General features: G+C 41.1%; 3 protein-coding genes across 9 annotated transcripts in view; all 3 read right to left on the minus strand.

The window, feature by feature from the left end:
- fnip1 (folliculin interacting protein 1) overlaps positions 1-636 on the minus strand; it is a 41,900-nt gene extending 41,264 nt beyond the window's left edge. For all 3 annotated transcript variants that reach the window (XM_085797184.1, XM_085797183.1, XM_085797185.1), the window contains exon 1: positions 389-636. In XM_085797184.1, coding sequence (XP_085653310.1) covers positions 389-480 — 92 coding nt within the window. In that variant the 5' untranslated portion in view covers positions 481-636. The remainder of the gene's footprint in view (positions 1-388) is intronic.
- Positions 637-1,151: 515 nt separating this feature from the next.
- On the minus strand, positions 1,152-4,533 carry LOC146974098 (uncharacterized). Its single transcript, XM_085798919.1, has 8 exons — positions 4,347-4,533; positions 3,978-4,084; positions 2,981-3,323; positions 2,779-2,904; positions 2,519-2,555; positions 2,366-2,421; positions 2,175-2,221; positions 1,152-2,089 (listed from the first exon to the last, which is right to left on the minus strand). The coding sequence occupies exons 1-8, from the start codon at positions 4,426-4,428 to the stop codon at positions 1,736-1,738; spliced, it is 1,152 nt and encodes a 383-aa protein (XP_085655045.1). The 5' UTR covers positions 4,429-4,533; the 3' UTR covers positions 1,152-1,735.
- A 690-nt stretch (positions 4,534-5,223) lies between these two features.
- The window catches only part of acsl6 (acyl-CoA synthetase long chain family member 6), a 39,708-nt gene continuing 24,554 nt past the window's right edge, over positions 5,224-20,377 (minus strand). For 3 of the 5 annotated variants that reach the window (XM_085797195.1, XM_085797196.1, XM_085797194.1), the window contains 14 exons: positions 20,217-20,249; positions 19,566-19,617; positions 17,157-17,230; positions 16,846-16,923; positions 12,921-13,055; positions 12,338-12,472; positions 11,706-11,801; positions 10,915-10,987; positions 8,737-8,825; positions 8,448-8,564; positions 8,199-8,342; positions 7,993-8,094; positions 7,808-7,879; positions 5,224-7,516 (listed from right to left, as the gene is read on the minus strand). In XM_085797195.1, the coding sequence (XP_085653321.1) occupies positions 7,376-7,516; positions 7,808-7,879; positions 7,993-8,094; positions 8,199-8,342; positions 8,448-8,564; positions 8,737-8,825; positions 10,915-10,987; positions 11,706-11,801; positions 12,338-12,472; positions 12,921-13,055; positions 16,846-16,923; positions 17,157-17,230; positions 19,566-19,617; positions 20,217-20,249 (1,341 nt within the window). In that variant the 3' untranslated portion in view covers positions 5,224-7,375. The remainder of the gene's footprint in view (positions 7,517-7,807; positions 7,880-7,992; positions 8,095-8,198; positions 8,343-8,447; positions 8,565-8,736; positions 8,826-10,914; positions 10,988-11,705; positions 11,802-12,337; positions 12,473-12,920; positions 13,056-16,845; positions 16,924-17,156; positions 17,231-19,565; positions 19,618-20,216; positions 20,250-20,377) is intronic. The other 2 variants (XM_085797198.1, XM_085797197.1) reach the window with 1 other exon arrangement.

Below are 20,377 nucleotides of genomic sequence, written 5' to 3' on the forward strand. Positions count from 1 at the left end.
ACTACTTGTGTAAAAGAGGGGGTAAAATAACAAAAAAGTGACGTAAGCTAACGAGTCCCACAGACAGACAGCGCGTGCAGCAGCAGCAGCAGAAGCAGCAACAGCAGCGCACGCGCCGCTAACGGCTGCTAACGGCTAAGCTAACGTCCACGTCTCGCGCTAACACTTTGATAACGTCCGTGTCCGTGATTCAACCAAACTACGCAACGTCGGTGTGCTAAAAAAATAATAATAATAAAAAAAAAAAAAAGTGTCCCAGCGACTTCAACACAAACACAACGACTAGGAAAAAGGAAAGAAAAAAAAAACTCATGATAGCGAAAAGTCATAAATAACGTTAACACACACACACACACACAACACACCACAAACACACACACACAGCTACCTGAAAGCGGGGTCCTCTTTGCTACATCTCGGGGGCGGCGACGAAAACGCATTTCTCTTGTTGAAAAGTTTCTGGAAGAGAGTCGGAGGCATTTTGTACCGAAATTACTAAAATTCGGTACAAAAAAAGGTCTCGTTTCCTTCCTTCTCAAATCCAAGAGCAAATCTTGTTCCTTGTAACTGTCTCCATGGATGTCACACAGTCATATGACAGGCATTAGTCACAGGAGCTGCTTGGTAACTCACTACAATATTATCTGATTGGCTGACCGGACGCTGCTCGCTGCTACTACAAAAAAGCTGATTGGCTGGTATTTTTGGACCCGGTACCACGTGGTCAGCGGATTCGCTGTGTTGATGTTTTGTCGGGAATCGTGACAGCATGAAATGTATTCACAGTAAAAAATAATAAAAAAAAAATAAAAAAAATAAAAATAAAACCTTACAAGTGAGACACAGTTAAAGATTCACGGGAAACTCACGTGAGAAGATTTAAGTGCAATAAAAACAATAAAACAAAAACAATAAAAACGTATTTATCTATTGTACTTCCTTTATTTTTACACATTTTTCTGATGCTCACAATTGTATTAACCCCCCCCCCCCCCCAGAAAATAGATAAAATAATAAAAGAAAGAAGAGTCACACAAAAATACAAATATATTTTGAACTTTACAATTATAAAGATATATTATAACTTTAACATACATTTTAACTTTACAACATGCTTCATTTTACACCCAGCCCCTCCCCCTTCCCTAACTAATTAATTTTCCACAAAAAAAGTCAGAAATACAAAAATATCACTTACAAAGATCTAAAATAAACACCTATTCTAACTTTACAGTTGGCCTTATATTCAATATTTACATGAAGTTCTTATAGTGTGGACACACACTTAAAAAAAAATCAATAGAAATACAGTAAAGATCACAAACAACATGCATATATTTCACATAAAAAAAAAACTGAACAACCAGGAAAAGAAAGACAAGGACAGTTATTTAACAGAGTACAGGTCTGACATCTAGTGGTAGCTTTGAGCCACACACTCCTTGGTGAAATTTAATGGAAATAAATAAAAACAGAAAGTCATTAGGTGAATAAAGTGTGTGTGCAGGGGGTTCAATTCTTACAGTAAGTGGAAAAAACATATAGGACAGCATTAATTTAAAAGTAATTCTGACACAATAAATGCCTGGCAAAGAAGGTTATAATGTCACTCAGATTATGTTCAACCTTTACTGTGAGCGGACACAACCTAAAAGACAAAGGCAATTGTTCTTTTAAACTAACACATAAATGTAAATGTTTTATAGTATTAAACATATTATTCTTTTACAGGATATTATGTGATCTCAGCAGCTGTGAGAGGAAATAAAGGGATAGCTTTCAGTTTGACAGACCTTTCTCTCATCATCTCAAAGAGCATGTCCCTCTCACTATCGCTGACAAAGTCAAATAACTTAACTGCCTCTGGGCTGTTTTCTACAGGCCTTTGTAGCTTCACCGTCAGACGTGGGGTCCCATCTTTGAAGTCGAACGTCTCTTCGTCAGGCCTCGTCCCTTTGACCAGGCTGGACGTTTCTTTGTCAGTGGCTGATCTGGTGGCCGAGCCGTGTTTTGATCCAAAGGTAACAGCAATGATGGGAGTTTTAAATGAAACCTTCTTCTTGCACAATATGGGTCTTTTGCTGATGACCTGAGGGAGTAAAATCAGATTTGTTCATGATTACTTTTGATTTAAACAATAATAAATTATATTGACTTTGTATTTTAGATTTTACCTGTGATAGACAGCTAGATTGCTTTCTTGGTTTTGCTGTGCTTTTGTCTACAGATGGAGAATTAAAAGACAAAAAAAATACTATGATTTACATTGATTATGATTAATTTTTATGGTAGAAAAAAACCCTAGGTGATTTATAAACAATTGGATGAGCATGCTGTGTGCATCTCATGCAGTGAAGCATGATACCTGGTTGGACTGGGCCGTTTTGTGTGCTCGTCTCAGCTTCAGGACCTTTGTGGTTCCTTCATAGAGAAACAGACGGTTATTGAACCAGTTCTAATGACTGAAATCGGGGTCGCACACTTCACCTGTCAAGTATCAACACATTAAGTGACTCACCTGATGTCACAGATCTCTTCACCAAGAACAGAAGCATCTGGAAACAGAGGTTCAATTGTTACCTGACAATTGTCAAATGTTTAAGATACAACACACAGACATCAAATTTGATCAAATTCCGTTTTTCTGTTGTTAAAACAATGGAGATACTTTATGTCACATGCAATAATTATTGGATTGCATCTAAGTATAATGCAGAATTAACTGTACTGAGTAATTTCTGACTACAGAATAACATGACGGTTTTTCCTCACACCTACCAATAATGGTAGAAAGCTCAGGGGGGTCCTGCATGTGGATGGTCTCAGCGTTGCTCATATCCAGCAATGTAGAGTTTTTTATGTGACCCTGCTCCTCCTCCTTCATGGAGAAAGTCAGAGTCTGGACTGTGAGGACAGAAGATGACACATCATTAAAAACAGCATAACCTTGTAGTTTGGCTGTGGATTTATGAAAACACACCACAAATCTCTCCTCTGAAGATCTCTGGTGAAGGTAGGCTGCTGGAAGACGAAGAGGCAGAGGAGAAATAGTAGTCATCATCATCACCATCCAAACTGAAGGTTGTGTCTTCCTCAGTGTTAGAGGATGTGGTGCTTTCAGGAGTCGCTGTCGAGTTTCCCTCTTCTTCCTTCCTTGGGTCAGGAGTCGTCTGAACAGGTGAGAGCCGAGCTGGTGACACTTGGTAACCAGAGTTTTGTTTATTCGCAGGGGAAGCTGGGATAGCTGTGTGTCTGGAGTTTCGACTGTTTGCAGGTCTGGTCGAGGGTAACACAGATTTGCAGCTGACTGGCTTAACACTTGTCTGTGCAGAGAATAAACATGGAAAAGGAGGAGAGAGTAAAACACTAAAAAAGTTTGGAAAACCTCAAAGAAACAACTTGACTTTAAATTCTAGGATCTGAGAAAAGATCTGCTGTCCACATGATCTTAAATCTAACGGCTGGATTGAGTGTTTGGCTTCATTGATGCACCCTGACCTCAGTGTAAGGCCTAAAATACCCCAGGGTTGCCCCAAATATCATCTACAATATTGTCATCTACACAACACAATATAGAGTTTATATTGAGCTCATTTGCTTAAAAATGTCTTTAACTTTGGGTTTCTGTCAAGAAGATGAACACACAGAGAAAACCTCAGGTAATGTGGTACCATTCCTTCACATTTACTACCAAAGAAAACAGGAAAACTACCAAATGTTACAACAATTATGTCAAACGTTTCTGACAATCAGCCCAATGACATAAGGAAACAGCTTTGTGTAGTAAGTAGAGGGTCATTGGGGCCCAGCAACATCTTTTTGCCTCTCATGTTATCAGTTTGGCCAGGGCACTTTCACAGCAGGAGGAGGAAAAGGAGGAAAAGGAGGAAATCTGGTTTTGTGTATAGGTTAATGTTAAAGCTATCAATATACTACTGTAGTTAGGTCACGGGTAAAAGATAACTAGACACACTCACCCTGACTGTAAGCCTACTGATTGGTTTGACACTGGGGACAATCTTCTCCAGATCAGGTTCCTCCATAATCGTCTCACAGAGCTTTTTGGGCAGAAGTCTCCTGTTCTCTGAGTGTTGAAAAAGGTTTGTAGAGAATATTATACATGGTTAGAGTTAGGGGCCTAAAGAAGGGGATACAAACACTGGCTTCACTAAAGCATATGTGCAATCAGTGGGCTGTTTAGATTGTTGTAAGAGAGCAAACGACTGTTGACAATCAAGGATGTCAGACAGTCATTCGGTTTCCAATAAAGGCTCAGGAAATAGTGCCTTATTACAACTGCACAGGCTACTTGTAGGCTAGTAGGTGTGCTTGATATTATTTCTTACTGTATCTTCTGCTCTGAGCCGGTGTACCTCGCCTCTTCGCCGGTCTCTTGTCCCGACTCACCGTGTACCTGCTCCGTCCCATCGTCGATTAACAGACTCGCGTCAAACTGCCGAGCTTACCTGGACTGACTCGACTGATGTGTAAAGACATGCACCAGTAAAAACGATCAAAAACCTTGATATTATTTCGTGAGACGAGACGTTTTGTCTCCGGTGTATGTCTGTCTGGCTGTTTGGTCCTTAGCAACCGAACACACCTGCACGTTCCACCTGCCAACCAGAGGCTGATTGCATTATCTGTCTCAGTACACTACTATGTCAATGCACATCGGATATCCTTTTACTTTGGAAGTCCTTGATAAGTCTTTTAGTTTTAGAGTACCATGTCTGTTTTTAGCCTTTTTGCATCGGGGATGTTGCGTTTTAACCAGTCTGTTGTTGGTAAATTTCAATATATTCACCTCTAGTGACCCCTAGTGGAAAAACGTAGGAATTGCACGTCAATTCATTGACGCCCACTTCATTTGAGAGGGGCAATTTGATTTGAGACAAGCAAAAAGTATTCATTTACACACAAAACAAGAAAAGAAACGATGACTGACCTGGAGATCATTAATGAACCAATAACTTAATTCATAATGATATTTTAAAACTTAATTTTCAGTCTTTAATAACATTTAGCTGATATGATAGCTGTTCCTTTACTTTTGCATAGGCTACATTATTCTCTCATGGCTTTACAACGTTTACATTAGTAGATTGGATGTTTCAAGACAGCTTCAAGACAGACACAACAGCTCACTGGTACTTTTGGTAAAAAAAAAACAAAAAAACATTTAGCTTTGAAAAGACTTTGAAGAAAGAAAACAGACACTCATTTAAAATCATTCCAGAATATCTTTTATTTCATTGCCCTGGTCCTATTACCCACCCTCCCTCGTCCCTATTGCTGCACTCAATCATTACAAGGATATGGTGCTGATTCCATTTTACAGCAGAATAGATAAATAAATAAGTACAATTCATCTCACTACACGCAAAAAGAGAGAAAAAAAAATCCATTCAAACCACTGATTCAATAAATATGCTTACATCTAGCTGTCCTCGTTTATGTACATCCACATTGTTTATGCTTTGGGACGGTAATCAACTTAAAAAGCCTATACATTACTTCTATGTGTAAACACCTTCAAAAAAATTGTTTCTGTTCGTTTAAAAGTTGACGTTTGTTCTGTTTAACCTTCGTGTGTGGAATTCATCAGCTTTGCCTACGTTAACAAAGCCTTGCACTAGCAGCAGTGGCTGTGGGCAGCTGAGTACAACCTGCTATTGATGATGGCCACAAAGAATTAATCACTTGTCCTTTTTCCAAATCAAATGCTAATGGTCCCAGCACTGCAGGGCAAACTGCATGCATTGCCCTGAGCCCTGGCTCTGCATTGTTTCTTTTTGTTTTTCTTTTACCTGACATACTCTTTGTGCAGAGATGGATGAAAAGAAAGTTGCAAAATTTAGTCAACTGTGCAGTGAAATCTGATGATTGTTACAGTGGGCCAGTCCTTCATATAAACAAGGAGCATGCATGCTAAACTGCTGATCACAGCCTTGTAGAGATGACACTATGTATGAATGGGTGAATACATGACACATACTGTAAGTTTTGGGTGTGACACTCTGCAGCAAACAGTTCGTACAACAATAATCTGTAAGGTAAGAGCTGCTACTCTCCTGACCTTACTGACCTGGGACTCTGAGCAGATCTTTATCACTGTGTCAGATCAGCTGAGATGCTGTCAGAAATAAGGGGTTGCTTGATCATATGAAAATTTGTTTTCCACTGGGGATGAAGTCCGTTATTGCCCCCACAAGGTGTCAGTACTATCACACATCTAGACATCTCCTTGAGCTACACTAAACACAAAGACATCACGCTTGCTGTCGTACAACTGTGGAGTTTGGTCGGTCGTGTTTGGCTGGTAGGTTTGAACTGATGAGGGAGAGAGGAGAAGAGAGAGAAGCAGAGTGACAGGAAGAAGGGATGGATGGACTTCTCAACGTAAAAGTGCTGATGAGTTTCTGCTGCTGGGGACAGAGCATTTGATGGTTTGTTTGGGTGGATAGCAGGTAGCAGTATGTGGAAGATTGAACACAGAAAAACTAAATCAAACAAAGAACAATAAAAAGCAATACACATCGTTAGTTTAATATGTCATAATTACTTAGACAATTAATTAGCTTTTTTGTCTCGTTCTTCATCATTGTGACATGTGACATTTTCCATGCTGGATTAAAAACACATAACACACAAAACAAAGAGGTGTTAGTGCTGGCAGGTAACAGCTTAAACCTGCCTATACTAAATGAAAAAACTGTAAGGACATTTCACTTGAGAAAAAAACAAAAAAACATTGTCATTGTTAGAGTTAGGAAACAACTGGACAATGGACATAAGACGAAGATGCACTTTGCAGTACAGTAACTTTCCCACTGCTGAGGACGGCAGAAAGTCCAGAAGGTTTTTGCCAATTAAAGAAATAACTTCCAGGTACAAAAGGCCACTCACGTTACATCTCCTCATCAGACAGTAATTTTAAAAGATTTAGCACGTGACAGTGACAGCTGACGATCAGCAGTAGTAAAGTCATGTACGGTAAAATCCACCCATCCTGTCGTCTTTGTTTTTAATGCAGCAGGAAAACTCATGTCACAATGAAATCAATTCATTCAGTTATTAAAGACCACAAAGCTAAATAACTATCATTGAAATATATGTTTTTTAAATGTATTTATGACACAGTAAACAAGCATAAAAGGAAATACATATGACAATGTGCATTGTATTTCACTTTATTTCTTTGTTTGATGTGTTTTTGTTCTATGCATCTTAAATCTTCCACAGCGGAGCCAGGTTTGGCTTGATTTCCAAAAGCATGTTAAACCCAAGGTGTCTCATCTCTGACCGCTGCAGGTCAAAGGTCAGAGCGGATCTCAGTGTTAAGATGCTTTAGGGAAAAGAGGTCCGCCGGCCTTCACATGGAGATGCTGCTGTAGAGCTGCTCGATCTTCGACTTGAAGAACTCCCTCAGCTCCGGTCTCTTGGCCTTTAGCGTCGGAGTCAGGAGGCCGTTCTCAATGGAGAACATCTCGTTGTGGACGTAGATGTTCTTCACCTTAATGCAAAATGGAAAAGAAAAAACTGACTGAGACCAAAAGTCTTGAAAGTCTTCCTGAAGTTATTGCACAAGTAGAGTAGACATGAATCCCAGCTGAGTGTAATGTAAAGCAGTGTTATCAGAGAAAACAAAAGCATTGGCCTAAGAACATTTTGAGCGTTGAAGCAATTTATGAATAACTCTTGGACCCTATGAAGAAGTATTCACCCAGTCATATTATACCTTTAAGACCCAGGATATTGTCCACATCAAAGTATAATTACTATATTTTATACTGTTCCTGCCTACCTGCTCAAAGGAGTGGAGGCCACTGGCCTTCCCCAGACGCACCAAATCTTCAAGGATCACTTTCTTCAGTTCCTGTTGACAAAAGAACAAAATTGTCTTTCTTCAATTATCTGCAGCATCTTATCATTGTAATATAATGATATCTGAAGGTTTATTATGGATCAAAGGTTTGATGTGTCCCGTACCGTGTTTTTACAGAGGTCCTTGTAGGTTCCTAAGATGCCTTTCTTCTTGGCCCATTCAGGCATGACCTCAGGGTCTGGAACCACGATGCCCACCAAACAGGACTGGGAAGAACAAACACAAAACATAGGAGGGGAAACGTCAAAAGACTGTGCACTGGTTTTTTCCCTAAAAACAACAACAGGTAGGTGAGCATGTGGACATTTACCTGCAGACTATCTCCATGAACATAGAGCTGAGCCACAGGTTCGCTCCTGATGTAGATGTTCTCGATCTTCTCAGGTGAGATGTACTCGCCCTGCGCCAACTTGAAGATATGCTTCTTCCTGTCAATGATCTTCAACGTGCCATTCTGCAGGAGAAGAGAGGTTGAGATAAGAGGATGAATATTTAAAGGAAATACTTGATAACATAAGATACTAAATACTGTTATCTAGTATAAGATGCATGTACGTACAGGTAACCATTTTCCAATGTCTCCAGTGTGGAGCCAACCATCAGTATCCAGCGTCTCAGCCGTCCTCTCTGGGTCTTTGAGGTAGCCCTTAAACACATTTGGTCCCTTCACACAGACCTAAAAGGAAGATTATTAACACTTTATGTCTGGGCTTGTTTCTTTCCTTCATGTCAAAGTGGCATTGGAAAAAATCTGAATACTGTGATGAACACACACACACACACACACACACACACACACATGTAATTGTACGTATATTTACAGTACATACAATATCAAGACTTCTTACCTCTCCTTCCCCCTTGGAGGCAAAGTAGTTCTTCTCAGGAACATCCACCAGTTTAATGAGGTTACATGGCAGCGGAGCCCCGACGTGACCTGTGTGATCGGATCAAGAAAAGGAACTTTAGGGAACATTAGGAACTTTAATAAAGAAGTTTTCTTCAGTTTTTTCATCACAGTGAGTTTCCAACACTGCCAGCTGAGTGAGTTTCAAAACACAAAATAACAAATTAATCTTCAACATGTCAACCACATCTAAAGAAAATGAAGGAACTAACATCAGTTCACGTCCTATTTCCAAGAAGTCAGTAGTATATAGGAAGTATATCTGAAATACTATGAGTGACCAGCAGGGGGCGATGCTAGCCTGCATTTACATGGTGTGTGACCTCGGTGTAATAGCTGCCTGAGCTGGAAGTGGCATAACAGTGTGGGGCACAACACATACCATCTGAAGAAACTGCTGTGTCTGAAATGCAGTCATTCAACTTGTGTGGTATTTGTTTGTGCCAAACTTTCTCTCCAAAACACACGAGCAGAAAGAGCTGATTTACAGTAAATGAGGTTGTAGAAACTTGATTTTTGAGTAATATATTTCATGATTCCTCCTGCATTAGACTGAACCTGTTCTGAAGACATTAGCAGGAGTGATATTTACTTTTTATGTCCCTAAAGTCAATCTCAAAGAAGCTTTGCTCACCACAGATCCAACACTGTTGTCTCAGCGCCTCCTCTGAGAGATAAGTCATTCACTTCTAGACTGAGTGCATATAAGGGGCCTTTTACATAAGCAGTCAAATCCCAGTAGCTGATCTGTGCTTGTGTTTGTGAGGCTAGTTAAATTACTCTGTTAAAGAAGTCTTTTGACACTGCACGTGCTGCACAATGAAGACTACACTCTCATGCAAACTGGCAGAAGCTGCTTTTTGCAGTAAAGTATGTCTAAATGCTTTCTGTCAGTGACCTCTACTTTTCACCTTTTTACAAGGCCTGATTGTGGCGTTAGTCACATGAGCTGAAGCCAGGAGGCTCACAAACCACAATAAACACAATCCAGAGAGTTAGACCAAACAATACCCCAATGCAAGCCTCTGTGCATGCGACACATTCATGATGAACAAGACAATAATTAACTAATTAACTCACCCTGAAAAAGCTAATGCTAACAAAAGGGTTAAACCTTTGACAATCAGAAATCTCTAAGTGGGCATCATCCATATGTTGATTTTCATGATTGCTAGAATCATCATGTTTCTCTTCCCCCTCCAGCTCTTTCAAAATGGATTTACTTTGTTAATTTAATATGAGATCAAAATCTTTGCTGGGGTTTTAGCTTCGGAGCCTCTGTCATACAAAACCAGTTGTCGTTAAAGCTCTGTGTACACAGAGTAAACTAAGACTCAGAAATGAAGACGCCTGGGTTAATGGAGTGAACAATGCAACCTCCAGTTTCCCTGTATCCTGCTCTCATGGCAGCGACGTGTCCCAACAGCTCTGTCTACCCCCGGTGAAGTGGCCTTTCACTGCAGTTACAGTCACACTCTCTCCTTTAACATACTTGGCATATTATAACAAGAGGAAACAGTGAGTGCTTCAAAACTCTTATTTACCTTTGAGGAAACAATCTATAAACCTTAGTGGTACTGTTTTGTATTGTGTGCCTAAACACGCAGGTGGTTGTTAGCTGCTGTCTTGTTGACATTGGCAATAACTTGAGCGACATTTTGGTATTTGATTAATGTCGTTTAACAGCCCTGTTTTCTCATGTTGTGTCATCATCATCCTGGGCCTCTCCCCTCCTTCAAACTACAGGATGCAGCACAAGTCCTGTTTTTTTTACTCCTGAGAGCCGACTGTAAATTGTTTATCAGGGGGCTGATGATAAGGAGGGAGAGCTTACATCATTATCCGAGTGGCACAGTTACAGTTTTGAACAGTGTCATCAAAAAATTCAGATGGCCGGTAGATTGGAGCAGCAGCAGCAGAGGTGGTTGGAATTTGCTTATCACGTTTATAGATGCAGTGACCTCAATTAAAACACTATTTCCCGTGAGGGAGCTGTTTATTCCTTGGGCCACATCACTGTCAGACCTTTGGACTGATACCACAGCCGAGTAAACAGGTTCAGGGAATGGCCAACAGCAGAGATAAAGAGGTCGGTCAGTTGCATAAACTCACGGCTCACCTGGGGTCCAGTCTCCAGGTGTGGTGAAGGTGCAGCCAGCTGTGCATTCTGTCTGGCCGTACGCCTCGTACACCTGCACACACACACACACACACACACACACACATAGAGAGTTCAAAGGAGTGTGTGATTAGATCCATCATGTACTGTTTGTGTGATTGCATAATTTGGGGGAATGTGTGGGAGCATGGAGGCAGTGGAAATAACATACCATCACTTTTTAAATTTCTATGGAGAGCTCAGCAAACAGCTGCGTAATGTTACAATCATCCAGTTGTTACAGAGCAACATAAGCATTCAGTGGAAGTCATATGTTTTCTGACCATCATTCAATATTCACTCTCTGTGTTGGACTCAACATCTGGCTCTGTCTCTCTGTAAATGTCCCAGCAGCTTGTTCACTGTGTCTGTGTCTGCTGTTTGGTTGAGTGGGTGGCGAACAAAGTGCAGAAAACAGCTGCCCACCGTGGCTCCGTTTCAGTTAAACAGTGGGACTGAAAGCTCCGTGAATGATTCTCAGTTGATTCATCACCACGAGTGACTTTTTTATGTTGTTTTCACTCACGACATTTGATACATTATCGTAAAAAAATATCTCCTGCAGCCACTTCGAGGTTCGACCTCTGGCAAGGGTTAAGGGTTTGGATTAGGCGCGTTTACGATGGTTCATGATCGTTTACGATGGTTGATGGTCGGGTTAGGGCCTGATGATTGATTATGTTAGTGTGGTTTGTGTGTGTGTGTGTGTGTGTGTGTGTGTGTGTGTGTGTGTGTGTGTGTGTGTGTTTCACCTGGCATCCCAGAGCTGCTCTGAGGAATCCCAGGACACTGGGCGAGGTAGGAGCCGCTCCAGTTATAATCATCCTCAACCTTCCTCCCAGACTGGCCTGTACAGAGAAGAAACATAGGTTTAATACAATCTGTTCCTTTAAAATAATAATAATAGTAGTAATAATAATGAAGAAAAAAGACTGGGATTGAAATGCTTCTTAATTACAGTGTTGCGGTCAAAACTGTTTTGGTTATTTCACATGACACTGTGTTCTTTTCCTTTTTCCTTGTGCCCTGTGTGTGTGAGGATGTGTCCTGCACCAAACAGGATTTAGCAACACTTGAATCGGAGCCCGACGGTTAGTGGGTTCATTTGTCAGGGAAATCTAAACAAAACACACCCACCCCGTTTTGGGCGAAGAAGATAAGCTAAGTTTAGTTGAGCCATGAATACGTAGTGTTATGGAATGATTACATATGTACAGAGACCACTTGATCACACGTGTTTATGACTGTGTCAGATTATATAAAGACTTTTCAGAGACCAAAACCCATCAAGGGAATGTGAACATTGACCTCGGTTGGGATCCAAATACAACAGGAGCGTGTGACACACAGACAGGAGGACCAGCAGGTGTAAAACACTGTTTACCTGAATCTTACTGAAGAAGATTTTGTCCCAGATGCTGTCGCTGCGGATGATCCCGCTGCTGACCTCAGCACCTTTTCTCTTAGCAGCAAAGTTGAGCAGCCAGCGCTTCAACGGGCTGTTGGCCTGGCTGAAGATCTGCAGAGGCGACAAAGATGAAACACTTGTGGTTTTTTTTAGGGTTGGGATCATCTGGCACTTATCCCGTCTTCCCTCCAGCTATGGAAAACATGTAAATCTATAACATGCAAATTGTCCTGAAATTACCAGGACACAGGCAAAACCAGGCAATGAGAGCAAGAACACAGTACATCTTTCATGCATTATTCGCTGTAACTCCCCACAAGTTTATTTAAAAACAAAGTTTTTTCTATGGGTGGAAATCAGCACTTCAGTTTAATCCCTTAACCACAGTTGCAGCCCTGCATGGGGATGATCTGCGTGTGAATCATCAAAGTTTGGTGATGGATTTAATTTGATTTTCAAAACCACAAATCCCATGAGTGGGCGTCGCTTTCTGGAGAAAATCATGATGAAGTAATCAAGCCCAACTTCTATCTGTATCTGTCCTGGATGACTCTCTCACCTTGTCGTACATGCGGTTGAGCAGTCGAGGCACCACAGGGAAGATGGTTGGCCGCAGGGCCTTCATGTCGTCTGGGAGGAGGCGGATGTCGCCCTGATAGAAGCCGATCCGTCCTCCATGACAATACACCACAGACTGCAGAGACAACACACAACACAAGGGGTGAGATTAAAGCTACTAGACACAGTAGTGAGGTGATAAAAACTCACATTACAACCATCAATTGATGTAAATTAGAGATAAACGTTGTTTAACAGAGAGAAAAATAAATCCTTATGTCAATAAAATTCTGCACTGAGTGACTTCACTCTACTAATTGTCCTACAGAGGATGAAATCAGATCTGCTCTAAAGCACTTGTTGGTCATTTATGTGAAATACAGTACAAGCTCATGTATCATGTCATCACACTTGTGGTAAAAGATTCAGGGTTTTTATTCGCAAACCTCTCGAGCCCCGACGGGCCCTTTACCAAAAACAGGAACCTCAGTTTCTGTATGAATGTTTGAACTGGAAAATGTTAATTTAGGCATTTGTTAGAAACAGAGGAGAATTCATGCAAGTTTGGATCAACATACACTTATTAAAAGCAGCAGTGTGTGGAAGGCATTCCTTGTTACAGTCCTCATCCCTCACGAGTCAGAACGAAACCTAAGAACTTCAGGGAGGGAGGCCAGTCTTATCATTGAAGGTGCCTTTTGGTCCAAATGTGGAACACCCTATCTACATATTTAACATCAGACACATCTGTTGCAGTTTCTTAAATCTTCACTTTTACAGAAAGGCCTGCTAAGAACTTTTTTTAAATTTATATATATATATATATATATATATATATATTTGTAATATAACACACAATGCAATTTGGTTCTATTCTTTATATGCTATTATTCTTTTTTCCTTTTTCTTTTACTGTTTTTATTGCTTCCATTTTCATGTTTTTATTATTATTATTAGTGGCAAAATGTTTTCATTCTGCTTGACACATAAAAGTCAAGAAGTATTAAAAGCTAAGCTGTCAGTGTGGCACTAAGTGTGGAAATTTCATCCATAAAAACAGACAAAACATCGCTGTAGCAGATGTGTATTATAGGATTAAAAATATAACAATATATTGAACTATTCATATGCACAAGGCAGAGAGTGGTGTTGGAGAGTCCCCAGAACAACACTGTGAAACTCCCCCTTCTTATACCAACGCCTGCAGGAGCACAAAGGAGCCGCTGTTCAGCTGGTGTATCTGATAAAACCAGTGACAGATTTATAGCCAGTATCAGGAAACTCTGAGTGCCACAAACATGAAACTTATGGAAAACGTTCATGCCACGCAAGCAGTCACCAAAAAATATGTATCACGTGAAAACACCAAGGATGTTGCACAAGAATGTTGTCAGTCTTGTTCTAAACTGTCATTAATAAAAATTTGCGGTGCCAAAAGACGATTAATGGCAGATTTCTTTTTTTTTTTTTTTACCACTAATCTTTGTTTTTTTGTTAAAATTGTGTATAACAATAATAACTGACATCATCATCATCATAGAAAAACGACAAGAGTTGAAGTCGCAGTAAAAACAAAATAAAAAGTTGCACCAAATGGAAACATTAGAGAGGATGAGCAAAAGTAGTGATTCATTACTCTGTAGCTGCTGCTGCGGCTGCTGCTAAATATGTGTGGTGGTGCTGATAACATTTTAACAACTGTGACTCAAATCAAGAACAACACACATCACAAAAGTGAGAAAACTTAACTTTGCAGCTTGCAAAATGTTCGTGCATCTCAGAGATTGGAGCACACAATGTCACAAAGTTTATTTTTAGTGAGATATGCCGTACTCTATGTTTATGCATTGTGTGTCGCGTTCTCACACAATTCGCTTGTTGTGCACATTGTGACACTTCCATAGACCGGGTGAACATTAACATGAACGCTGCACAAGTCCTTTGTTGTCAAAAGGTCTTTCTCACACTTCCTGTTTCTGTGGTCAACTGAGGACACAGTGGAAGAGGGACCACCCTTCCTTTTTTTTTTTTTCCTGATCCCAATGACAGAATGACAGAAATGGACTGTGGCCTGTTTGCGTTCATGTTAGTGTTAGTGTTTGTGTGCATTTGTGAGTCTCTGCGACTCGTCTCTGCTGTGACCTGCTGCGCTGCCTTGTAGGGAAGTTAGGTGATTTCCTGTGTCTGAATCTGACGCTGCAGCGAAGGCAAACAAACCGGGCTGGTTCAACCTGATAAAACCCGATTGACCACACACACATACACATACACACACATACACTCACATACAGTATGTGCACACAAATAAACCACCCTTAGTGATCCATTAATGATATCTAAGACTTAACAGGCTCAGCTGGGGTAAAGGTCATTTACTGTAAGGACGCACGCAAAAATGCAATGTCATTACATCCAACTTCAGCTGTTGAATGCCAAGTTCAGTGACTGACCCTGGAGTGGTGTGAGAAAGATTAAACCCACAGTCTTGATTGACAGGCTTTATCTGCAATGACTCTGTGTAAAAAACAACCTCCTCTTTGTCATCACTAAAGGCTAACTGCCCCGTGACATGCAGTCAAAACTTGAGTGGAAACTTCTGGTGGCAGATAAAAGATGACAACCCCAGAAATTCTTCCCAAATTGGAGTATTTAACATTTCTGAAAATGAGACACTTTGCATTTTGTTCTCAGCTAGAGGGAAACATGGCAGCCTCAAAACGCTTGCCGCCCTGCTGCAACCACATCTGGGTACAATGAAAAAAAATAAATGAAAAAAAGAAAAAAAAAAGAAAAAGAAAAGATAGAACAGTCCCTGTGTTTCCTGTGTGTCCTTTTATGTAAAGTGTGTATCATGTAAGTGAGGTGTAAACCAAGATTTTGGCATGTGATATGACCACAGAATATGATGTAATCTTCACATGTGTGTGTGAGAGTGTGTTTTTTTTTTCTTGCACCTCTGAGAAACATTTGACCTTTCCAGGGCAGAAAGACAGAAGGGGAGGGGGAGTCTTCTAATGCATTGTTTAGTTCGGACATACAGTGGTCAGTGTTGTGTAATTGTGTCAGTTTACATGCAATTAACAGTATTTCACACACATCATCACCTACACAGTATGAGGCAACTGCAGCTACACCTCCTTTGGGCATGTAGATTTTCCACTGAGTTTCCAGGAAAACATGTGGATGGCAGGGAATTCAAAGTCAGTGTGTCCAACTGGAGCCACAGTGACTAAAACTGAAACTTATGAATTTTTTTTCTCCCATAGCTGAACAGTGCACTCTTTGAATTGTGCAATGTGAACCACAAATAATGAATGCTCTTACTACAATTCAAATATTCAACACAAACAGAAGAGCAGCCTGGTTTTCTAGAATTTGAGTGGCTGCATGTAAACACAGGTTTTTACAGTAAATGCTGGTTAACATGCCGCCTGATTTCCTGCCTTAATCTGAGCTCTCGCAATAACATGGTGTGCATATAGATTGAAGGTTCTCAGACTTCTGTATATGTATGTGTGTGTGTGTGTGTGTGTGTGTGTGTGTGTGTGTGGGCTTCAGTAAGGGGAAATGATGTAACATGCTGCACACCACTGGCTGTAAAATGCAGACACGGTATTTTCTCCTCGGAGAGTTGGAAAGCAAAACTAAGAGAGAGGGAAAAAGAAAAGGATATGATGGGAAGTTTTGGGGATGTGGGATGTGTCACTACGTCTCTTCCTCCTCCTCCTCCTCTTCCTCCTCCTCCTCCCACTCCTCCGTCCCACACACCGGAGTTCACACAAGGACATTCATACAAGTTCAGATCAGTGCCCACTTTCCTTCCTCTGCCCCTGCTGCCATCTTAACATCTCTGGAAATCATAAACACACATCGCATCTACAGTATCTCATTCCTGTGGGCACGAAGTCTCCGCTCGAGCCATTTACCTCAATGAGCCTCTCGAACATGTGGGCCAGTGGCAGGAAGGAAATGAGGCAATCATCCTGGTTGGGGAAAATGACTTTCTGCAGGGAGACAAAAGGAGAGAATCAGCCCCATGACCCTGGCAGCCAAGTAATGACAAACAGGAGTTACATGGAAATCAAGTCAGACTGATGAATCACACAGTCCGGCCTTGACACTGAATCATCATCATCCCTGAGCCTGGATCAAACTTTTGGGGGGGTTATGGGGGAAGAGGAGGGGCATTTATGAAAGGTTTCCCGAGACAAGCTCAAAGACAGAGAGGGTCACTTACATCTGTGACTTTAAGGAAGCCGGAGAAATCGGCCACCACGTTCCCATGGGTGAGCATGACTCCCTTCGGGTTTCCTGTCAGAGCAAAGAGAGAGAGAATAGACACCGACCGGTCAAAATCACAGAAGTGAAACTCCCCCTCACCTCGCCGGGGATCAAACAGTCATCAAATGGACACAAGACAAAAGAAAAAAGGATCCAGGCCTGGAGAGACGTGACACCCCTGACCACAGCATTCCCAGCCACCTGTACACTCACATACAACAGCATGCTGTTTACTTTTTGATATATAAAGACTGAGAGAGTGATTTATTATTTTAGAAATGAATCATGTGAGATACTAGGATTTGGGAATATTTCGAGCTATTTGTCTTTTTTCTTTGCCTCTAAAAAATGTCAGTACTTGACTGAATAGATTTTTTTGGGAGGGAGCGTTCTGCTCGAGACGTCACTCGCAGGTGGATCCTTCTCAAAGGGAGCTTTTTGGTGTGCGGACTTATTCATTTTCTTTAGTTTCCCCCTTTTTTGATCCAACACCCATCCCAATTGGGCTTTTTTGATGTGCGTGTTTTTCTCACAGTTTCTCTAGCACTTGACTGAATAGTTTTTTTTTTTTTTATCAGACTGGACACAATTTTTAAAAAAAAGTCTGTTTCTGACTGTAAGTGTTTGCCAATTCCTACAGTATAAGAGACAGAAATGACCAACATTTCTGTTCAGAGCAGTTTCTGTTAAGCAGCTGTTTCTGTAAAGTCACTAGATTCCTCGATGCTACGTCCTAACACACACACAAACACACACCACACACGCTGGTTTATGTGAAGCAACGTCTCTTCGATAAAATACCTTCCTCTTTCTAAACACGCCATCAATCCCCACACAGAGCAGCAGGGCAGAAGAGATGTTGCAACAGAGGACAGGAGGAATTCATACTGTAGATTCCTCAGTGTCACGCTCTTCACCAGCAGGTGGCAGTGTTTATAATAAACCGCTGCACTCCTGAACGTGCTGAGCTGCTGCTGTTGTCCCTTGTAAACTGACACCAGCGCGTCCTCACATGACCCGGCCTTGGTTCCCTTGTCGGTTGGTTTCAGAGACTCTCGCTGTTGCTGTGAGGTCGGACCTCTGGAGAAAGCACAAGTGCCTCCTTACCCTGATGAATGTAACTCCCTGTGGCTTGTAAAAACTCGCCGGTGGAATCCATTTATATAATGAGATACTCTCACTATTAGGTAACTCTGCAGCTGTGGTGAAACTCAATATATTTACAATAAACACTCATCTTTCTAGGTGGGGATATGATCGGTTTTTAGATCCAGAGGAATTCTAGGATTTCTAGGAATTACAGAGCTGCTGCCTTGATGTAAACAGGAATTTCAATGTGAAGAAAAGACCATAATAGTGAATCTTAAGAACAAACATTGTTAGAAAATGTCCCGCAGGTTCCAACTTTTGACTGATCTATGTTATCTGTGCTACTTTTACGCACATAATCCTTAAAATACTTTAATTAGATCCCATTTAGAGCAGTGAATCACTTAGTTTTTATCACTATAATTAATGACACACTAGCACCTGACAGCATCATGAGTGCATGTTTTCTGCAGGGCTGGAATGGCACTCTGTCAAAACCTCACAGTATTAGTGGCATGCTGAATCTACTGAGTCACATAGGATCAACATCCAGGAAGCCAAAGGGGCAGGCGACCGATTCTGCAGCCAAGTCATTGTGTTTTACAGAGGAACAGACAAGACAAACCTGCAGAGTGTTTCTGCTTCTACCTGGAAATGCGTCTTTAAAAAAATCTAACAAATCAAGATACAAACGATGCGTGATTAATCTGAGCTACTTATCTGGCTTCAGAAGGAATTCTTCTTAACGAGGTGTGTCCTCCTGTCTGACCTGTTAATAAACTATTAATGTGTCGAACCAATCAAAAAAACCTGTGAGTGACGTTCGTGGACCGCTTTGTCCAGGAGTTGCCGTGCGCGGTCGCCATTTGTCAACAAGTGTTTTATAACCTGCCCAGTAAAAACATAAACACCAGGCAGAACAAAAGAATAAAAGGATCAAAGTCAGCTGATGAGTCAGGGACAGATTACTGTTTGACAAGCTGTTTCACGAAAGTGCAATCATCCCATTATTAAGTAGCCTACAGCAGGTGGAGAAGGTATTGGTGGTGCATTATGGGAAATAATTTGCATCGGTATGGGCACAGAGAGGCAAAATAAAGCAAGAAGAAACTATTTTTATTTAAATTTATCATCTTTGTAGTCCAAACCTGATGCTATTTATTAATATTAATCTACAGTGTTGATAGCATCGTTAGCTACTGAGCTGTTGGAAAGTTTCATAAACTGAAAGAAGACAATGAATCATGGTATCGGTATAAATTATTAGGGTTAATACCTGTGGTTCCACTGGTGAAACACACGATGGACAGGTCGTCTGGCGCCGGCGGCTGCAGCAGAGAGAGAAAATAATGATATGAAGTCAGAAGACGTGTGACACGGTGATGAGCTGAGCTGTCATTATTACAGGACCTGTTTGTAAAATGTTAAGCTAGATTCATAATGTTTGGCTCCGTCCTCCTATTTTTTTTTGTTTTTTATGTCATCACTGGACTGGATTTCATCAAAGTGCATTCAACATCTTATTCAACCCGGCTAAGCTTTCGCTGGCTAATGTCCAGTAGCCAGAAGCTACAGTCGGTGTTCAGTCTAGTTTAATCTGTACAACCACAAAAAATAAATAACAAGTGAATGAAGCGAGTAAAACCGTGCGAGGACACTTTGTGAAGTCTTTTGTATTTTGCACTGACAAGCAAAATGTAGATTATCACATTAATCACACGTCAAGCTCAGGACAAATTCACTGTTGCGTGTTCAACAGGATTCAGGTTGACTGTGCTCATATGTTGTTTTAGCGTGTGAGCGGGCAAACATCAAATATTATCTCAGACTGGACTGCAGCACTGGAGCGGCTGACAGGTCAACAACACAGTGTGTGTATGTGTGTGTGTGTGTGACTGAACGTGCTGCTCAGTCCTTCAGTACTTACTATAGGTTTTCTGTAGTGCTCTCTGCCCAGAGCCTGTGAGAGGAGAACAAGGTGGAAATAAGAATTAGGATTTAATCAATTAACGCTTCACATGCATGAATGAGATCAAAACAACAATCGTGGGTAACAACATGTGGGTCACTCCAGGGCATGTTTGCTTT

This window comes from Trachurus japonicus, chromosome 14, assembly GCF_045865225.1.
Source record: "Trachurus japonicus isolate A0001 chromosome 14, Traja_1.0".
In the NCBI taxonomy this organism is placed as follows: Eukaryota; Metazoa; Chordata; class Actinopteri; order Carangiformes; family Carangidae; genus Trachurus; species Trachurus japonicus.

Coding starts and splice junctions, on each gene's coding strand:
- LOC146974098 (XM_085798919.1), bottom strand. CDS start 4,428: ATGGGACGGAGCAGGTACACGGTGAGTCGGGACAAGAGACCGGCGAAG. Junction 3,324..3,977: donor TCAGTAGGCTTACAGTCAGG/GTGAGTGTGTCT, acceptor TTCTCTGCACAG/ACAAGTGTTAAGCCAGTCAG. Junction 2,090..2,174: donor AATCTAGCTGTCTATCACAG/GTAAAATCTAAA, acceptor TTACTCCCTCAG/GTCATCAGCAAAAGACCCAT.